This window comes from Protopterus annectens, chromosome 1.part1, assembly GCF_019279795.1.
Source record: "Protopterus annectens isolate FY-2018-M chromosome 1.part1, PAN1.0, whole genome shotgun sequence".
In the NCBI taxonomy this organism is placed as follows: domain Eukaryota; kingdom Metazoa; phylum Chordata; order Ceratodontiformes; family Protopteridae; genus Protopterus; species Protopterus annectens.
Genome location: NC_056726.1, coordinates 1012022865 through 1012044746, shown reverse-complemented (window position 1 = coordinate 1012044746; position 21882 = coordinate 1012022865). Strand labels below are relative to the sequence as shown.

The window sequence follows — 21882 nt, the reverse complement described above, 5'->3', positions numbered from 1 at the left end:
TTTTGTGTGCATTTTATTTGAACTGCTTCTTTTTGACCACTGGCCTTGTTGTTGATTTTTCACTGTATTGGGTGTAGCATGTTTGTGTTTCAGAGATCTCTGATGTTTAAGTAAAGTTTGGGTGAGTACCTCTGAGTATGATGGTTTATGTGTTGAAAGTGTGGCTTGTGCAGGATGTGTAGCATGTGGGCTGACAACCTATTCAGTGTCACTGTGCTGTCACTGATAGGGCAAGGATTCTAAATTCTTTGTGTATATGCATCCCTCACAATTGAGTCTGAATGGTTTAGGAGTAGTGGGTTGTCAGTGTACATGAGGCAATTGCTACACTGCCTCAGGATACCCATGCCAATCAGGCTGGCAGGAGAAATGGAGGAGATCTGACCATCCATAATACTAGGTGTAAATTTGCTTATTTTACTGAGGAAGGATGTGGTTTAATTGGGGGCTTAATGCTGGATTTATACTAATGGATCTCTTAAGGAGTAAGAGACCATTAGGGATTAGGAGAGTTCAGTTAAAGTGGCAAATGCTGTAGAAAACCCAGCTGAGGTGCTGTCCAAGCAGCTAAGCTCAATTTAAGGGACTTCTCAGTTGGAGCATGGGCAGCTTCTAAGGGAAAATAAATCTACTGTAGCTTTTGCATCTAAAACTACAAATGGTTACGTGTATTATATTGTGCCATGTGAAGGTGCGCTACATGCAAAGAGATGCCTCAGATTGCTCAAATGAAGATAGTAGAGCAGTGACTGGTAGCCAAACTGTGTGGAGCTCTGTTAAAACAGGCACAAACACGGACAAATGTGGGGCTTATGTAGCAACTGTGAGAAAACTTTTTTAAAAAGGTCAAGCAATTTTCAAAAAAGCTGGCCAATGGAAATGCACAATACTGAGCCTTACTCCAACAATCCCAATTCAGATGGGTCCTTTGCTACACACTTCTGTCCCAAGGGCGCAGGAGGCCCTCTTAAAGTATGATGGCTAGTTTTAGTGCTCGGATAATGCCAAACAATCTAGATTCAGCAAATCTGAATCTAGCCTATGCTATAAAATGTACAAGTCCTAGAAAATAGAAAGTCCAGGAATAACAGTCTCAAACAGTGAACAGTTGAAAAAGTGAAACAGCATAACAGTTAAAAATGGCTAAAACAGTTAAAAGTAGGCAGCAGTTCAGTAATGCACAGTTTAAAAGTGCAGTGCAGTGAATAAATATACTTATTTTTTCTGTAGATTTCAAAGCATGCCTTGGATTTCATTTGGATTCACTCCAGAGATCAGAGAGAGCACAGCAGTCTTAGAGCAGCTCCTGTAAATTGAGCCATGAGGACAAAGGAAGGATATGTAGACTTAAGTCAGAAAGTAGTCCAGTAGACATTGAATTGGAGAACCCAGTATTATGAGCAACAGTGCAAACCACAAACCGCTGGGTCAGTGTGCCACTCTGACTGATTTACTGTTTCTTTTAAATATGTCCACTGTTATAATAATAAACTGTTTATATGTTGTCGCATATCGTATGCTTGAAACAATAAGAGCTGCATTTTATGTTAGTGATTAAGAAATTACTTAAATTTCAGAACTGTGTCTGCTATGATGTCCTAAGTGTTGTTATGCTAACTGCTGCTTTTATAATTTGCTAACGTGTTTCTTTTTTCTGTTTTTTGTGGCCTCCTGAATCACTGCAACTCTTCCCATTTCTTCCTTGCAGGGTTGAGGCTGATAGTGGTACAACCATCATTCAAGCAGCCATCAGGGGAGTTTTCTTTTGCCCATATATCCTCTACACATGATTGTATAAGTAGTCAGGAGAGGTACATTCAGTTGGTGCAGTGTGGAGCCATCATCTACGTCTGCAAAGGATGTGGTCCTTCAGCCAACCTTGCCTTTCCATCTTATGCCTCCTGTTTGGACTCTGGTCTCCAAAAGAGATTTCTGAGTCATGAAAGTGTCCCACAACAGTCCCCTCAATCTCCTCCTGTGGGAGGTGAGCAGGCAATTCCTCTTAACTCCTCCCCTCCCCCTGGCTGACTCCTCCATAAAGAGATAAAGTTTATTTATTGTTTAAGATATATTTTACTAGCAGTGTAGTAAAAAAAAGGAGGGTGGCGTGGTTTTTAGGACTGATTGTATGCCTATTTGGTATTTAAATGAAGTGTGTTTTACTGACTGCCTATTTAGTATTTAAATGAAGCGTGTTTTACTAACTGAATTACTTTGAAGAAGTTCCTGATTGAGCATGGACGAAGGCTTGTGCATATACTTTGTGTAGAATAAATTGTTTGTACTTTGACTCTACTGGTGATATAATCCTTGTTTTTACTGCATCAGCTGCTCTCCAGCTCCATGTGTGCCATTTTTTGTTCATTAGTGGTTACTTTGCATTTTTTTCTAAAGAAAAAGTTTTGATGCACAGAAGCAGTTTGTTCATTGCACCTCAGAATGTGGATTTGTCAGTGTTTGAAAGGCTATGTAAGGTTGAATTAAGAAGAATTTTGAATAGTGACAGTAAAAAAGCACATGACAATTTGTCTACTGAGGAGAGGAAGGCACTTTTGAATTTAGCTAAAAATCATGAACTGCGGTTGATGAAACCAGACAAAGGTGGAGGCATGGTGATTATGTCTCAATATGACTAAGTCTTCAGGATGTGTGAAATATTAAATGATCAACTAACCTACACTAGAGTTAGTATCAGTGAGGTTAATAGGGCTTATTCAAAGATAGATTTATTCTTGTTTGATGCATTATTTCAAGGCACCTTAGACGAGGATGAATATAAGTATCTATCTGTTCCACACCCGGTTATACCGGTTATGTTCAGTATACCCAAAACACATCAGTCTATTTCTAACCCTCCCTTTAGCTCTGTTGTGGCAGCCAGAGGGTCCAAAACTGAACCATTGGCAGCCTTTGTTGACTCATGTACTAAAACAGTGTTGGGTGAATTTGGACACATTTTAAGAGACTCTTGGCATTGCTTGGAAAGACTTAGGGGCGTGGACTTAGCGTCATTTTCTTTCCTCACTATTGATGTGATCAATCATTTTACTACAATACTCCATGAAGAGGGTTTAGACTTCTTTAGGGAAGGTCTGTTAAATAGTAAAACCTGTAATAGGACTAAAATCAACTTATTGGTTGATTTAATGGAAATTGTCCTAAGGAATAATTTCTTGCTCTTTGAAGGGGAAATTTACCAACAAACAGCGTGAGTAGCTATGAGAGCAAAATGTGCCATAGTTTTTGCCAATTTAGTACTCCTGTTTTGGGAATAAAGTTTTGTCTTCACCTCTAGGTTTATGTCCAATATTCTGTTACATAACAGATGTTTGGACGATATTCTCATTCTATGGAAGGGAAATGAACAGGAAGCCAATGAGTTTTTTGAGTTTGTCAACAGTACCACTACTTTTTTCAGGTTTACTCACTCCTGGCATCCAAGTGAAATTAATTACTTGGACATTAATCTTAAATCTGATGGTACAGTTTTGGAAAGTAGTAACCACAGGAAGAAAACCTTTTCCAATTCAATGCTCCATTACAGCAGCTGTCACCCTTACCATCAGAAGAAGGGTATCGTCAAGGGGCAGATGGTTAGGTTGTCCAGGTTGGTGAGTAACCCTGACATATTCAGACAAGACCTGTTCCAACTTGTGGGTATGTTCCTAGATAGGGGTTACCCCTTAAAACTAATTTTGAGGATTAAGCATGACATTTTGAAGAAAAAGAACACCTTTTACCAACCTATTCTTGGTGCAGGGCTTCCTGTGAAGCCTCTTCAAGATTCAGTTGATGTTTCTGCTGTAATGGTTCTTAGGTACAATCATCTTGCTCAGGACATTGTTTTGGTATTCAACAATGCATGGCATTTGGGTCTCACAGACACATGTAAGGAGATCTTAGGACCCAAACCAAGGATAGTGTATAGTCGAGGGGGGAATGTAAAATATATTATGGAAAATCCCTCCAGAAAATCCTGGATTTCTAGAATGTACAAATGTGGAGCATGCAGAGCATGTAAGTACATCAATGATGGCCCTTATGTGTCTGCCACTGGTTATAATCGTACATTAGCTTGCCCGGGTAGGTGTTGTTGCAACACTAATATGTTAGTGTATGTGGCAACCTGCACCAGTTGCACAAATCTTTACGTTGGTAAAAATGTACATAAACTGAGGGAAAGAATAGTTGAACATGTCAGGGCCATTAGGATTAAAGATGCCCACAACTAATTGTATTGGCATAGTTTAAACTGTGTCAATTTCAAAAAAATCATTTTTTTTGTTATAGACAGGGTGAAATGCAATGAAAGAGGGGGTGATTTAAAGCTCAAGGTGGAACATTTGGAGACTATGTGGCAACTGAGATTAAATGCCACTCACGCACCGGGACTTAATGACAGTATTGCTATTCTCCCTATGCTTAAGACTAAAGCAACTAGGATATGAACGTGTTTGACATTTTTTGTACACAAAAAGGTCTTATACATTTTTTAGATCTGTGTTTGAGTTTAATTCAAGTACAGGTTCAATTTTTTAACATCTTTTGGTAAAAAGTATTTTTTACATATTATATATTTTAGATTTTGAGTAGATAATATTTAGTGCTATAATTTGTCATCTGTTTGTTTAAATTTAAAAGTGCTGTGATGATGTCATAGAATGTTGATTGGCTGGGTAATAGAATTTTATGTTATTTAAATGTTGTTTGTACCACCCAACAGTACTGTGATGAAGCCATTGTTAGGGTGAAAGCACTTAGTCGGTGGGATTCAGTGCTGTGTCCTATTAAACCGATGTTTCCACGTATATGTTTGGATTTTTTATTTTACCTTACAGGGACTGGTTGGGATGACACAGTAACCACCAGCAATGATTTATTGTACATTACAGGGGTTGTAGGAACAGGGGCACTGACCTCCAGAAATTAGTTACTGTACCTTAAAGGGACTAGAAATGATTAGCGAAGTGACCACCAACAATGATTTATTGTACATTTCAAGGGTTGGCAGGGACAGGGGCACTGACCACCAATAATTAATCACAGTACATTTCAGGGATGTGTATGAGCAGGACCATTAGCCATCAGAGATCAGGTATTGCACATTTCAGGGATTGGTGGCTATTGGGGTCATAACCACCAGGAATAATTTATGTTTTGTTACAGGGACAGGTAGAAGAAGAAGGGACACATACCTATAAGAGTTAATTACTGTATCTTTTGGGATTAGTACAGATCAGTGACCACCAGGAAAGCTTTATTATATGTTATAGAGATCAATACGGGTGGGAATACTGACCACCAGAAATTAGTAAATGAAACTTACAGGGATTGATTGGGGTTGAGACAGTGACCACCAGGGATGACTTACTGAACATTACATCAACTGGCCATGCTGGTGGCACTAAGCAGTAGCAATAGCTTACTTAGACCTTAGATGGATCTGTTGAGGCAGGAGCACTGATAACCAGAAATCAATTACTGTGCTTTACAGGGATTGTTATGAACTGGGTCACTGACCACAAGGTATTATGTAGTGTACACTGCAATGATTGGGGAGGATAGTGGGCAGTTGGCACTGACCCCAAAGGATGACTTACAGTACGTTACAGGCATTATTATGAATTGGGGCAGTGGAGTTACCATATGTTATAAGGACTGTCAAGGGCAGGGAGCACTGACCGATGATTTATTGTACATTACAGGGAATGGTAGAGTTTGGACCAGTGACAATCAGGGATCAGTTAGTGCACATTACAGGGAATGGTAGGGCTTGGGCCAGTGACAATCAAGGGTCAGTTAGTGTACATTACAGGGATTGGTAGGAGTAGGGCCAGTGACAATCAATGGTCAGTTAGTGTACATTATAGGGACTGGAAGGGGTTTGGCCAGTGACAACCAAGGGTCAGTTAGTGTACATTACAGGGACTGGAGGAGTTTGGCCAGTGACAGTCAAGGAGTCAGTTCATGTACATTACAAGGACTGGTAAGGGTTGAGCCAGTGACAATCATGGATCAATTATTGTATGTTACAGGGATTGATATGGGCTGGGTCAGTGAAAATCAAGGGTCAGTTTGTGTACATTACAGGGATTGGTTGCGGTTAGGCCAGTGACAATCAAGGGTCAGTTGGTCTACATTACAGGGCCTGGAAGGGATTGGACCAGTGACAATCAAGGGTCATTTAGTTTACATTAGAAAGATTAGTAGGGTTTGGGCCAGTGACAATCAGGGATCAGTTAGTGTATATTACAGGGACTGGTAGGGATTGGGCCAGTACAATCAAGGGTCAGTTAGTGTACGTTAGAGGGATTGGTAGGGGTTGGGCCAGTGATAATCAGGGATCAGTTCATGTAGATTATGGGGATTGGTAGGGTTTGTACCAGTGACAATCAAGGGTCACTTAGTGTACATTACAGGGGTTGGTAGGAACTGGGTGAGTGGCCACCAGGAATAATTTAATATACATTAAAGATATTTTTAGGGGTCAGGGCAGGGCAGTGACCACCAGAAATAATTGACTGTACATTAGAGTTTGGTAGGAGCAGAGCAGTGAACACCTGAAATCGCTTACTATACTTTTCTGGAATTGGTAGGGCTTGGGGCAGATTAGTATGGATTGAGGCAGGAGCAGGGCAGGGAACACCTGAAATCGCTTACTATACTTTTCTGGAATTGGTAGGGCTTGGGGCAGATTACTATGGATTGAGGCAGTGACAACCAAGAAAGATTTACTGTACATTACAGGGTTTCATAAATGTAGAAGGCACTGACCCCAAAGGATGATTTACTTTATATTACAGGGATTTGTAGGGATGGGACACTGACTACTTTGGATGAGAACTGTACAACATGGAGATTGATAGGGTGAGAACAGTGACCATCAGAAATGATTTAATTTACATTACAGGGATTGGTAGAGGTGATGCACTGATCATTGGGGGTCAGTCACTGTACATTACAGGGACTGGAATGGTTGAGGCAGTGACCACCAAGGATGATTTACTGTACATTACAGGGATTGGTAAGTGTACCGGTCACTGATCATCAGAGATCACCTACTGTACTTTACAGGGTTTGGCAGGGGTGGGGCACTTACCATTGTGGGTCAGTTACTGCATATGAGAGGAACTGGTAGGAGTTAAGACAATGACCACCAGGAATCATTCACTGTACATTACAGGGACTGGTAGGTTTTGGTGGCAGTGATTACCAGGATCAGTTAGTATATATTACAGAGACTTGGGAAGATAGGGACACTGACCCCAGCAATGAATAACTGAGTGCCATTGACACAGGTAAGGGTTGTAGGGATCTAAACATCCATTCGTCTAACACATTACTAATAATTAAAGGTACAGGAGGACTGTACACCTTCAGGATTATTTCTGGGTATGCCATGCACGCCAGGCTGTCTGTGGGATATACTTGGAAGGTTTCTGTATCCATTACACACAGCAGGAAGGAGGAGTGATGTAAACAGTGCACAAAACAAATATTTTTTTTGTGCTTTATTGGGCTCAGGAGTGATTCACTGAGTACTAAGCCTCTTACATGCTTTGATTTACGTACCAACCAGTGTGATCTTATTTATTCATTCATTAATACATTCTCCTATTGCACATATAATCAGTTCAGGATCACAGGAGAGCTTGTTACAGTCCTGGCGCTCAGTAAGTACAAGGCAGATGAGCTAATCTGGAATGGGTCATTAACCCATTACAAGCCACACTCACTCACTTAGTCTCACACATGCACACTACATAGAAAGGGACCAATGTGAAGGCTGAAGAGCTGTGAAGCAGTAGCATTGAACACTTTTCTAATAGGCTTGGGCATTGGGAAGGGGGATTATGTTTGTGTAAAACATCAGCCGATGCATATGCAGTGAACATTGCAGTGTTATCACCATGTCACTAGCTATACATGTACATGATTTTTTCTGAACTACAAAATCTAAGGCTGTCATTAGTATTTTATTATTTTGAATGTTCTTCCACTGCCTACATTGACAGTTCTTGTTTGAACTGTGCAATATACCCACAGCCCTTCACAAAAAAAAAAAATCCCAGTGACATTAGGGTCTTCTGGGATATTGAAATGCTTTGGAATCTAACTGACGTTTAAAGCATGTGTTACTATCTAGCTGTGTAGCAATACTAACTGTGAACATTTGTAACCTCTGGTAAATTGACCAGTTTGTCTTGTAAAAATGTTCTCATGTAAATTTTTGACTGTTTCGTATGTTGGAGCTTTTCTTCCCGGACCTCTGCTGGAAATGAGCTCACACCCAGCCAGACTATCCCGGTAAACAAATGTAAAATAACATTATATAACATAAACATAACATAAAATAAAATGCAGTCTGCAGGACCAGAACCTAAGGAAAGAGCAAATCCACAAGGCAAAAGCAATAAGGCACATTCAGAATTATCATATCACACATCAGAAAAATGATTTTATGTCACTGTCAAAACTTCTAAAATGTAATAAATAATTTTAGCCACTATCTCCGACATTATTTCATTCATACAGCATAGCTCTGAAGCATGCATCATTATTTGGAAATTTAAGGCAACACGTAGAACATATAAAGTATTTATTGGCTTTGCTATAGCACTTAATTCTAAACAGTATCCTTAAACTGTTCTGGAAGGCACATGAGAAGCAGAAGACATGTAGGCCTACAGAGGCTACAGTCTGTAAAAATGTACTTTACAGTCGCTGTTGCTCCCCCACCCCCATATAGAGATATAGATGCATATTATATAAAAAAAATATATATGTGTGTGTGTGTGTGCGTCTGTGTATTTATGTATACTGGCAGTCATTCAATGCTCTACATTTCTTAAAAATGCTTAAAAGCAAAGAAAGTATTCAGTGGTCTGAAAATATAACTCCATAATTAACTTTTTTTTTGTCCCTACCTTGATTGCTCTTTCATTCTAAATAGATTACAGAGAATATTATTTACTTAATTGCGGGTAATAATAAAGAGACATAGCAGAATATTTTCTGATGAATATGAAATGTCCTGTTTGCACGATAAAGCTTTGCCTGAATTTCTAAACTGAGTCTTACCCTAAATCTTTAACTTTGCTTTTATCAATCAAGCCTAGAGTGAACATTGCACCTTGTTTCAGGCAATTAATTCAGTCAGTGCACCTGCAAATAATGCTGAATTGGAGTAAGCTGTTGCAGGTATTTAAACCCTTTGGGAAGTCATAGTGGTTATGTTATTTTGGCTTTCTGTAAGAATGGGGTTTGTTGTTGTTTTGCAGTTTTGTACTGCATTTCTTCTCTTTAAGGAGGGGTTTTGTAGTAATGGCTGGGAATCTCATAGAAAGAATACCTGGGGGTCTCAGAAGCTACCCTCTTTACCTAGGGGAGGTAGTACTTCTCACAGCTCTCTTTCTAAGCTTGGTTCTCCTCTGCATTTTCTAGCCCCTGGTAGCTCTGCTGTTCAGTTTAAGAGTATGCCTTTTCTTCGGACTGTTGCTGTTGTGTGTAATGAGGCTGATTTGTTGGTCACTGTCCAGAAGGACTTTTTTGGAACAGGCCACTTAGTAAAAGAGGCTGAACTTACTTTAGGTTCTGCTGGCTGTGTCCCTACTTCTATGAATGCTACTACAATTACTTTCCAGTATGGACTTCATGAATGTGGAAGCACCTTAAAGGTAAGTCTTTTAGTATAACTGTATGAATGCAGTCTAAAGTCAATATTTTATGAGGGACTAGTAATCTTGTCTATAAAAATAGATGATTGGGATGAATATGCTTTTTCCATAGTCTTTGGATTTTAAAGATCTTAATCTTATAGTTATTGGATTTGCTAATTCCTCTTTATAGGAAAGAGCATACCTTATACTAGGCATAAGGAGCCCCTTACCATGTCAATATCCTAGGGCTCCTAAAAGTCTGAAGCTCTCTTCTCTATACTTAAAAAGGAGAAATTCATATAAAGCTACAACATTTTGCATCTCTTGACAGTTCTGCAGAAAACTGCAGTGTTAGCAACCCCCACCTAGGTGTAACTGCAGTGTTAGCAACCCCCACCTAGGTATAACTGCAGTGTTAGCAACACCCACCTAGGTATAACTGCAGTGTTAGCAACCCCCACCTAGGTATAACTGCAGTGTTAGCAACCCCCACCTAGGTATAACTGCAGTGTTAGCAACCCCCACCTAGGTATAACTGCAGTGTTAGCAACCCCCACCTAGGTGTATTAACTGTTATTGGTCTCAAACTTGTGGTGGTAGTTGTGCAAGGTTAACTAATCCCCTACCCCCAGTGTTGGTACAATTGTGGGAGGTTGTCTAGCTTTGTTAAACTGTATGGCCTTTGGAAAGGCCTTGATTACATTGAGTAAACTAAACTGCTGCTAGCTATTTACACTTCCCTCGTGTGTAATCTAGCATTGGAAACTTGCCCTTGAGTATTGTGAGCTCTGCTTTTCAGTGCTAAGAGTATTAGTACAAGTGTTCAAACACTAGCATTGCTAAGTGAAGAAAATGCCCAAGCCTTCCTTACAGGGAAGGCCTGCCATTTTCAGTTTATGCTTAACTGACTGGGTAACAATGTCCTACTGACTCTAGGTAAGTGGTGTGCAGTCCCCCCCCCCCCCCTTAGTGTGGTGGAATGAGTGTCTTAATCCAGCCGACTTGCATTTCATAAGATCTTTGGTGGGGTCTAAATTGACTAAGGCTGTCTAGTGAATATCTTGGGTGGGTTGCTGCATTTTGAATTGGGCTGTTTTAATACAAAAAAACTTTTTCACCTTGACAGATGACTTCTGACTACTTTGTGTATAGCACAAGTCTCCTTTATAGTCCTACAACTAACCTGGTTATCATAAGAACGAATGAAGCTGAGGTTCCTATCCAGTGCTATTACCCAAGGTAAGGATTTGTGACTAAACTGTAACACAGCTCTCAAGTTGAAGGATTTGTGACTAAACTGTAACACAGCTCTCAAGTTGTAATCCTTGAGCTCACATTTTTCTAAATTCCCTTTCAGAAAGGATAATGTGAGCAGTAATGCTATACAGCCTACTTGGATACCATATAGATCAACCCTGTCCTCTCAGCAGAGAATGACCTTCTCACTAAGACTCATGAATGGTAAGTTGGTGCACTCTGACTGGGTGGAAGCTATAAGGACTTGTCATAATTAACTTTTCATGTTGTATTATGACACTTGAAAGTAGATTCCCAAGAAAATGTAGTTACCTAACAATTGCACAAAATGGGTATGTAAAGGGTGACTTTGGGCAATAGCTGTGAAGATCACACCTCTTGGAGCAAGACCTTTGGATAGTGCCATAAATGGGGGGGTCCACAAATGAACACCTATGACTTTGTATTACAATGAATTTAATTCAAATGCCTATTTTCTAGCAAATATTTTGAGAAATGAACTTCTCCATTCTGTTGAAATAGAAACTAGCATTTTCAGATGGAATGCAATGGACCCTGCTTGTGAGAAGTTTGAAATGGAGGTGACTTTCTCCCAGGCATAGTCTGCCTAATTGCTGCTTGCTAATCTTGCTGTTTGCTTGAGTTGTTTGTCTGCTTGAGTTGTTTTAAACATTTACTAATTTCTAGACGACTGGAGTACTCCAAGGGCTTCCAGAGAATTCTACCTGGGAGATGTACTGCACATTGAAGCTTCTGTCTCTACAGACAACCATGTTCCTCTGCGACTGTTCATTGATAGCTGTGTGGCAACATTGCAAGAAGATGAGAGTTCTAATCCCAAATATTCCATCATTGATAATTATGGGTAAGTACTACAATTTTTTTTTTTTTTTTTTGTGGAATCTGTTCAGTACTGGTACTAGACATCTTTTCATAAAATGCAGTGCATCTGAGATTAATTGGGAGGGACTTGCATTACTTTTTCAGGAAGTGAAATGTTGAGACTGGGAGACCTGCAGCTGGCTGTATAAATAGTATTAAATGTCTTTCTAGATGCCTTGGGGACAGTAAGCTGACAGATTCCTCATCAGCCTTTAAGTCTCCAAGACCTCAAGACAACACCCTTCAGTTTGACTTGTTGGCTTTCAGGTTCTTCAAAGAGTCCAAACATGAGGTAACTTGCTTGGCATCCTAAGCTGCAGCTTTTCTATAGTGCATGTTTAAAACAGCAGGTTGCTTAAAAATCCAACAGACTCTACTTTTTTTTTTTATTGGATAACTTCATTAACTTTGTATTTCAGATCTACATCACATGCCATGTGAAAGCTGTGAGCATTTCCCAAGTACCAGATTCTACAAACAAAGCCTGCTCCTTCATAAAACCTGGGAATTTGTAAGTTGAATTTGGATGCTTAATGGGTACAGAAGAAAGTATTTAACTCAGATTAATTTTCAGTTTCACTCCCTATATATATAGCTGGTCTGCCATAGAGGGTGTCAGTAACATCTGCAGCTGCTGTGATGCAAGGAACTGTGGACCGGCTACCAGGAGTAAACTAAAGCCTTCTGGAAGAAGACATTGGAAAAGGGAGACCCTAAAGGGTAAGTATCCTATTGGCAGACCCAAAGGGTAATGGAGTTAGGTGTTCACTGTGAATCTGTACACACTGGATACATTGTACTGCCTTGTGAATGCACTAGTGTCACGGGATGAGTACAGAAGGCTTAACAATTGAGTAAGAATATCCAACTGATTTAAGCCTAGAATATCCAACTGTGATTTAAGCCTAGCTATCCCTTAGTCTAACTTTTCCCCACCCTGGCATTTCTTATCTCACTTCTTCCTTGCACTGTATTCCATAGACCCAGAATACTAGGTTCCGTTATCTTTCTCTGCTTAACTTTATGCTTTGTGTAGACAGCTCCATCTGGTGTGGGGGGGGGTTACTATTTGGGACATTCAACTTGTGTCCCCCCCCCCCATGAGCACAGACTCTTCTCCGGTTAATGAGAGCCTGGTAATGGCTTCATAGGTGCCAGCTTGACATCTATTACACTACTCATCAGTATCTGTATGGGACATTCCAACTGGTCTCTGCCTATTTTAAGGCAGCTACCAGGAAAAGGCTCAAGTACATGCTGCACCCATCTTGTAGAAAAGGCATACCTATATTCTGGTTATTGGAGACTTTGTGACCCTCTCCAGAGTTGTTCATGGGACCACAGGACCCCACCACACATGCACACATTGGAGCACAAATGGACCACAAGTACCCTTGAGTTCCTTCATGTAGGACTATGAAGATACCTGGTGGTCTTGTGCCCCAGGGTGGTAGAAGCTCTGCATTGAGCAGCACTTCATATTGTAGCATCCTTTAAGATAAGTGACTTAGTAAGTCCAAGACGAGGGACTAAACCATGGTAGTTGAATCCCTTTGCTAGGGATGCTCTGCACCTCTTGGGTTCAAATTTGTTATCCCCACAGGGCAAAGCTAAACTGAAGCCACTTCTGAAATAGAAAAGACTTAGAAAATCTAAAGGTGTTGCTCCATGCTAAAACTCCACTCCCTCATTCTCTATGGTGAGAAACTTGGATGAACATGTTAAAGCTGGCAGAGCACATTGGCAGTTGACCTGCCTTCCAGGCTGGTAATGACTATGCACTTGTGACTGGTAGTTTGGGAGGAGCTCAATTGCTTACTTAGCCTTTTGTTAAGCTAAATCTGACAGGGATGCAAACACAACTGCATCTGATCCTTGGCAATATTGAGTAGTGTTTGCACCCCAGTGTAATGTCCATTTTAGTCAAATTTCAATCCAGGAACACTGCTAACCTGGAAACCTTCAAGAGCTACTAAGGTTAACTTGCAAAAACCTATGCAGAACTGTTCAAAGACTATACAAGCATGTTAATACCTGCTATGTGGAGGTAGCTGTACCCTATGGAAACCACAATATCCTGTGTAATAGGAATAGTCTTTGCAAAAAGAGGTAGCAGGATATCTCCCACCACCAATAGTCTAAACCCTGGTGAGTCACTCAGAACTACTACTTGGCTCAGTAGTTGGCGACTTGGACATGCAAGCAGTAGGCTTTGCCATCCTCACCTACTGTAGTGAGGCAATGTTATCAGAGGATAATTCCATGTACCTATCCAGGCACTTAACTAGAATGTCCCCAGAAATTCCTTACAGGACACAACTTATTCCTTACAGGACACAACTTATCCAAGCTAACCCCAGTTTCTTCCCTTTTTTAAAGGGAAATTGGATAGCTTAGAACTGCCTAGAAAAAGCAGCTGGTAGTTGCAAATTGACATGCTTCCACTCCACCTTGCTTTTTACTTCTGGCTAACCTGTCTTAATTTGGGGTTGCAAGGGTCTGCTTGTGAGAAGGGGGTACAGGGAGGAAAGGGATATCCTGTATTGTCATACTTGGCCACCTGTGTGTAGGAAAGGGGTAGCAAACTCAGGAAAGGGGTAGCAAACTCGCTGGGAATGTATCAGTTCAGCACTACACCCAGAATTTCTGGATACCCCTTTCAAGCTAAACTATCTTTGTTCTGTATTGCTTCCCCTTTCTGCTGATCACAGCACAGTCCTGTGCCATAGGATGAAAGTTGTATTGCAGATGGAGCTAAATGCAGAAATTTCAAGATCTGTGCTACACTGTATCCTGTTAACATGACAAATGTTTTAATTTGTTTTCAGGATCGCAAGCAAATGTGCATCTTGGACCAATACTGATCTCTGAAGACCCTGTGCAAGAAGTGAAGGCTTACCATCCCATGGAACGGAGCATGTACAGTAAGTGTGGCTTTGTTTTTTTTTTTTTTCCCCAGTTCATTGGGTTAAATCACAAGGGAAAACCCCCAAGCCTACCGATATCCAGCACCAGACTGATGTAGCCATTTAAATGGGTACCTGAAACTCGTGCTTGGTGCAACTGTTCCCTGAACAGTAGTGGTAACTGCCACCCTAATGGAAGTGATAAGTACATTGGGGGGAGGGGGGATTTTGTTGTGGAAAAGCTGCTTTTCCTCTAGCACCCTAGTTAACTTGCTAAATGTGGTCAAATGGCCTACTCCATCTAGGGCAGGGACTATTATGTATGAATCCCTAACTGCCCTTGCACTTGTAGTCCTTGGCTATATCATATTATACTTCACAACCTGCTTTCTAAACCTGTAATGCATCCAGAAAATAAGCTTGTGGGGAAATTCATGTTTCCAAGCAGTCCATATTTGCATAACAAATATATTTTAGTGAGTCATCTAACTGGCTTTTTCCTCCTTTCTGTAGGTTCTGCTGTTGAAGCCATGGCCTTTTCCATACTTGGAGTTGGAATCCTAGCTTTGTGTGCTGCTATCATAGTTTATGTAAAGCACAAATCACTAATGTAATTTTCACAAATATGAAAATAAAAATTATGAAAATAAAGAACTCTGTGAATTTGTATTAACTCAGTTTTCAAAGGGCTCCCATCAATCTTTGGTTTTAAAAGGGAACTTAAGCTGATGGGTGCCCCTAATTTGTTACTTGCTTCCAAAAGTTGAAGTTTCTGCATTAATAACTGAATCTGGTGCAATGACTGCCTTTTCTATAAGCATAAATTACCCTACTTGAGGTTTATCTGACCTATAGGCATGAATTGGGGCAACATGTGAATGACCCATCTGAATCCCTTATTGAGCAGAAAATGGCAACTGTGACCTCTAAATGTCTAGTTCACTGACTAAATCCTAGAGTGTTCTAGGAGCCCTTTGTAGATTAGGAAGTGTGCTTCCAGCAGGGTCACCCAAAGTGAGTTCAGGACTGCAGAGCTAAAGCATCTTAGCTAAAGCATCTTACTGTCATGATCCAACTACTTCACCCTGTCTGGCTGCCAGCTTTCTCCTTGTTCTAATGCATGTGACATCCCATATGTTCATAGATAGGTACTAGGCTATTGGCCCTAGGCCCAGAGCATGGGAAGTCTGACAGGAATATCTTCCTCCAGCATGTTCTCTGTATTTTGGTGACTAGGTTTAGGTCTCAAGCTTGTAGCTTGGAGGGGTTGGGATTAAGTGGAGCAAGTCCAACAGTTCTGGGTTTGACACAGCTTTGTATGTTACTCATTTGAATAGGCGACAATGCAAAGCTAGAGCTCTCTGAGGTCTGTGTAGGGCCTTTTAAGACCAGTAATCCTTGAGATTTTCTGCGGCCTTTCTAGTTGTCTTGATGCATAACAAAAGGGGTGCTGTATTCTATAATGGGTCTAATGAATGGGGGAGCAGGCATGAGTGCCACATTATCAGAACTGTCCACCTGTCCCCAAGTTCTCTACACTGACTACTCTACTGCCTATGTGGTAGTTAATGGGTACAGAGTTGTTACCAAAAGGGATAACTGTCCACTCTGGTATGGAGCTTGAGGCCATGGCTTTGACACCAGGCTGTCACAGTGACATCCTTTTGTAGGATGTCCATTGGTTTTGATTATGGTTAATGTCCTACATGAGCCAAAGACAGTTAGCATGTACTTCAGAGAGTAGATGCCAAAACAGGAGAGGACCCAGGACTGAACCCTGTGGTATTCAACTTGTCTGAAATTGGTTTTGAAGTCTGCTACTTTTCAGTGTGGTTTCAGTGAGCCATTTGGCAATCCATATAGCTTAGTGAGTGAGTTTATCTGAGGGATGGTGTCAAGCCTTGGTGAGATCTAGATAGGCTGTATGAACCACCTTACCCTCATCCTACAGCTTTGATTGCTTCAAAGAAACCTAATTGGGTTTAGACATTATTTGCCATTTACAAATCTGAACTGGATGGGGTCCAGAGTTTGGAGATGAATCATTGTTTGCAAGTTCCATAGCCTTGCAGACCAGGCTCTTCAGGATAATGGAGCAGTAGTTCCCAGGGTCCATGGTGGCTCCCCTTTGTGGAGTGGGATGACAATTGTGTGGAGTATCATGTTCATGTAGAATACAGCATGGGGTGTTGTCAGGTCCCATGGATGCTATTCTTGGCTTTGGAGAGTTTTTTAGCTGTGCAGCCATGATTACAAGAACTCTGCAGTCTTCCAGTATAGAGCAGAGTGCCATGAGATTCTTGACCTAGCTATAGAATGTGGTTGTCTTCACAGTGGCAATGTTTTTGTAACTAGCTTTAGAGGATTTTGAGGGATCTCAGCTTCTTGGAGGCAGTTGTACCTTGAGAAGCATTAAGTTAGTGGTTTACCTAATGGGGGTGGGATATGTATGTAGGGTGACTAGCTTGTGGCTGGATGACAAATGAATGTACCTCAGGTGTGGAACACCAGTTGCCCATGTTGGTAATTACTAGGTCTAGGATATTGCTGCCCCTGGTGGGGGGTGTGGGTAAGCTTGATCCAAGGCATTGGAATTTATGAATTCCAGAAAACATTGAGCAAAAGTTGTACAGGAGTATATTTTCCCAGTTTAATGGTGGTCTAAATCTTTGGTATGGTGGGGATTTGTAGCAAGCTACAATTTGTATTGTAGTCTTGCTCAGTTAGCTGCTCTTGGATGCATTATGCTGAGCAGCTAGCATGGAGATGTGGATAGCCTTAATGAATATGGACAGTCCTCCACCTTCAGTCCATGTTAGGTGGCAGATGGTCACTGCACTTCCTTTTCTCCATTTTAAGGAGTGCCACGAGTGCATTTTTTAAGTTTTAGACTTCTAGCGTTTAGTAGCATTGCCCTCCGATTTTGCTTGCTTGTACCAGTTGCGGTGGTGAATTTTGCAACTTGAACCTTGCCTAAAAAAATTGTGCAATTCTGGGTTTTCTTATGACTGTACATGACTGCATAGACCATTGGCTCCATCCAATGAATGGCCATGAATGGCCAGTGGTTTCTCCCTACAGAGGCACTACCTATTGTAATTGAGGTCCATATTTCAATGTACACTTTAGAGCTCCAGTGCTGACCAAGCTAGCCCTTCAAAAGTCTAAGGGAAGTCTTGGTGACCTGACCCCCTTAAGACTGTTCATGGCTGCATATGGACACCTGATCTTTAAACTAGTAGAGAACATTGGGAAAGTCAATCTACACTGCAGCGGTCCTAAGAGTATATGCCATGCGGAGGGCATGGAAACTATCTTTAACTCACTGTTGTAATGGTGGTTAATGAAGTGCCTTTGAATAAGGGGCTGAAGGAAAGATATTTTCAAATGACCCTTGCAATGTAACATTTGTAACTAGTGCTTCTCACTTTCCCTTTAGTAGTTGTCCATCTCCATAGTGGGTGAACCACAAAGTACAGGTTAGCTAGGTGGTGTAAAAAAAAAAATGGCTGGAATAATCACTACAGCAAAATGACTGCTGCCCTCAATCTGCTGGTAGAGTGCATATGGGATACCCTAGATGTGACAACTTTCTGCCTTGGCACAGTAAGTAGTTGCAAACAGTGTACAACCCTTCTGCCAGTGAAGATCTAGTTTGCAGTAGATGCTGGACAGCTGATGCTCCAGTTACTGCTTTTTCCATGGTGGCGATGCATGGACACAATATGCAACTATCGAGCCAACCTCTCTAGTGATCTTAACAAATTGGTACCCGTTAGTGGGATGGATGTAAACTGCTGTAGTCTGTATCTATCTGGACTTAATGTGGAAACTTGTTGCAACTTGCCAGGGTGTTAGTTTTTGCACAGCCATGTCTTGTGTTGTATCCGATTATACAAACCTCAGACTTTAATTTTTATTTAGTAAATTATTGAGGGGTTAAGGTTACTAACCTGACTTCTTTCAGAAAATGTATGCCAAGGCAAAATAATGCTCTGAAGAGGAGTAACCTGTCTCGGCTTGTTAAGAAGCTGAAGGTATAGATTTAGTCTTTACTAGCTGGCACACAAGGATCCATCAAACTGGTTGAGCTCCTCTCCCATCAACCCGTGTAATGAAAGGGGCTAAATTGGCTGGCATATTAACATACAGTACAACAAAAGGTGGATGTTCGTCGTCTCCCATTGCTGCAGTCCTGACTAATGGGTACTCCACTGCCCACCATCGGCCCGGATACCAAAGGGCTAGATCTGGCGTCTGTCATGGCGCCCGAGACTGACGTGGTGTCAGTATAAATGCGCATGACAGACTGATGTTATGGTGTCGTTCTTGCCGCATGGTCCTAAGCAGAATTTGCAAGTGCCGTTCGGCGTTCTGGAATTGTCGGTTTTCGAGTTTCAGACCGGAGACCAAGTTGGGCTAGGACTTTTTTTTTTTGTCTTTCTTGCCTCAGTATTGACGGATGTCAGAAAAAGTTAATAACTATTTCTTGTGGGAAACAGATTCCTAATAGGGATTACCATTCACTCTGCATTCCTTGTTTAGGGCCTGAGCACGACGTTGTTGGGTGTCGCTTTTGTGCTACTTTTAATAAGCTGCATTATTAAACATCGGTTGGACTGTGTGCTAGTGGGTGTTTAGTAACGTTGTAATTACACATGCCGGACTGTTCTCTCTAAGAAGCTAAGAAGCACAAACACAAGTTCTCTTGTGTCCCAAGAGGATATGGATCCACTCTGGTCCTCGGTCCCTGTAAACACTGGCTGCTTCAGTGGCTCTTTCTGACAGTGTACCAGAGTGTCAAGGGAGCCTTTGTTACTACAGGGGTGGCTTCTCCTGTGTTAGGCCAGGGTGAGGGTGCCTCTGTCTGTGGCTCCCTCCCCTTCTCAAGGCAAAGGCCATTTTAAGTCTGATCTTATGGTGCTTTTCCCCAGGGTCCAGTTCCTAGGAAGCACATGTTAAAGATGGCTGAAGATTTGATTACTTTAATTACCTGAGAAGAGGCCCAGGGTAGAGACAGGGTTCCAATGAGTCAGATTCCTCTGTGGAAGACCTTCAGGATTTCCCTCCCTATTCTGATTCGGAGGCTGAGGATGTTTCTCCCTCTGCGTCCCCTCAAGAAGATTTTTCTTTCTCAAACTTTGCATTCCATGAGGGAACATTTCAAATGGGAAGGCCAGGATTTTTCTGATTCTCGTAAAAGGCTGAGAGAATTTTTGTTTTTGCCTCGGCACAGGCCCTTGGCTATTCCTCCTGTACTGGATGTTGTTCAGGATGTATTTTCTGAGGCTGCCCTTAACCCAGATTCTCTGCCTCCTGCCCCTGTTAAACCAGATAGATACTACAGGGTTCTCTAGGGCTGATCCGGAAACTATTTCTCAAGGCCCCAAAGGTGTTAAGGCTTCTGTGGTTAAGAATCCAGTTCCTCTGGACAAGGATGCTAGGGCCCTGGATAGGTGGGGTAGGTGGGGTAAACTGTATACCTCTTCTACTTTGGCTATGAGGGCTTTAAATTGTCAGTTTCATATGCTCAGGTATCAGAATTTTTTGTCAATTGAAATGTAAAGTAGATGCTTTAGCTGCAGGTATTGACTGTAAGGAGCTTCAGGATTTAGTGCATGCTTCAGACCAGGTTGGTAAGCATTCTTTGCAGTGTGGTTTTGATGCTTTACAAGCTTCTTCCAGGGTGGCTGCTACTAGTTCTGTTGTTCGCAGACATGCCTGGCTTAAAGATCAGTCCTTGTCAGAGCATGTTAAAGCTCGAATTATGGATGCTCCTTTGCAATCTGTTCTTTTTGGCCCTCCAGTGGAATTAGTTTTAAAAAAAATGGAGGAAAAAGCTAAGTCTATGCAGACGGTTAAGGAATTTTTACAGGTTCAGCCCCCTAAGTTCAATAGAAATTGGCCTGCTAAGGGATGGTCTTTGATTTTCATTCTAGGGGCAAGTCGAGGCGTGGTAGAGGTAGGGCTTCCTTTCAGGGCCCTGTTATTTATAGGTTCATAGGTTTATACTAGGCTATCTGCCCTAAGGCATTTATAAGCCTAGCCCAAATTATTGTGGCTTACCACCCCCTTATATGAAAAATACTGTGCCCATTAGTTTGTTGTGCCTCTGTCCAGCAGTGACAGAGATGATTCCTGGGGTAAACCCACGATCTCCCATCCACAGGTCTAGATTTCTCTTGAACAGAGTCAGCGAGGTGCTCTGCCTCACATGGACCGGGATTTTATTCCACAGCATAGGAGTCTCTGAGTGATAAATCTATCCCTCCAGCACGTCCTATTTATATCCGTGCTAAGGTTTAAGTCGCTTGCTCTAGTGGTTTTGGTGGATTTGGATTTCTTGAGGTGGAGCATGTCCATTAATTCCGGGTTGGACATGGCCTTGTATGTCAGGCACATGTCACCTCTGAGCAGACGGTATTTCTTCAATCTGGCAGCATATGACAGATTTTGGAGTCCCTTTATCCTTTTGGTGAGGAACTTTTGGGGTCTCTCCAATTGCTGCAGATGTCGGGTGAGATACATCCCGAATGGGGCATTGTACTCTATCATTGGTCTGATAAGTGAAGAGTACAGGGGAACAATGACCTCACTAGATCTGGATGTGAATCCCTTCATGATCAGGTGGGCAATGTAGAAGGTCTTTCTAACCACTTTAGCAATGTGAGTGTCAGAAGAAAGGCTACTGTCAACCTGGGTCCCCAGGTCCCTGATAACCTCTTCTGTGCTTAGTGGATTGCCACCTATATGGTAGCTTGGGGTTACCTTGTTTTTCCCGAAGGGTATGACTATACAACTTCAGGCCATGGCTCTGGCACCACCTATCTGTTTCCCTGACTCCCTTCTCAAGGATATCCCTGTCCAATCCACTTTCCACTATGCCCCTCAGTTTGCAGTCTTCTGCATACTTTGTCACTCCCATGTTGGCCTGTACTTCTGAGAAGTAGATGCGGGACACCACTTGTGACCGGCTTGGAGTCTGACACAGCGCCAGCAACTCTAACCCTGTGGGTTCTGTTTTGCAACCCATCTTGTGACATATGGGTTTACATTTAAGCTGGTAAGTTTTCTACAATACCAGTGGGGTATATTGTGGCGAAATGCAAGGTCAAGGTAGGCTGTATGGACTGCCTTTCCCTCATCAATGGCTTTGGTGACTGTTTCAAGAAGTCAAC

The 21882-nt window shown here is 41.7% G+C and overlaps 1 protein-coding gene across 1 annotated transcript; it reads left to right on the top strand.

Moving 5' to 3' along the window:
- The first annotated feature begins 9220 nt into the window (after positions 1-9220).
- Positions 9221-15355, top strand: LOC122813523 (zona pellucida sperm-binding protein 3-like). Its single transcript, XM_044085886.1, has 9 exons — positions 9221-9677; positions 10786-10898; positions 11017-11120; positions 11604-11781; positions 11970-12090; positions 12218-12309; positions 12394-12518; positions 14627-14722; positions 15218-15355. Exons 1-9 carry the CDS (start codon positions 9234-9236, stop codon positions 15316-15318), a joined length of 1374 nt encoding a protein of 457 aa, XP_043941821.1. The 5' UTR covers positions 9221-9233; the 3' UTR covers positions 15319-15355.
- Positions 15356-21882: the final 6527 nt, after the last annotated feature.

Coding starts and splice junctions, on each gene's coding strand:
- LOC122813523 (XM_044085886.1), top strand. CDS start 9,234: ATGTTATTTTGGCTTTCTGTAAGAATGGGGTTTGTTGTTGTTTTGCAG. Junction 11,121..11,603: donor CTCACTAAGACTCATGAATG/GTAAGTTGGTGC, acceptor ACTAATTTCTAG/ACGACTGGAGTACTCCAAGG. Junction 11,782..11,969: donor TCCATCATTGATAATTATGG/GTAAGTACTACA, acceptor ATGTCTTTCTAG/ATGCCTTGGGGACAGTAAGC.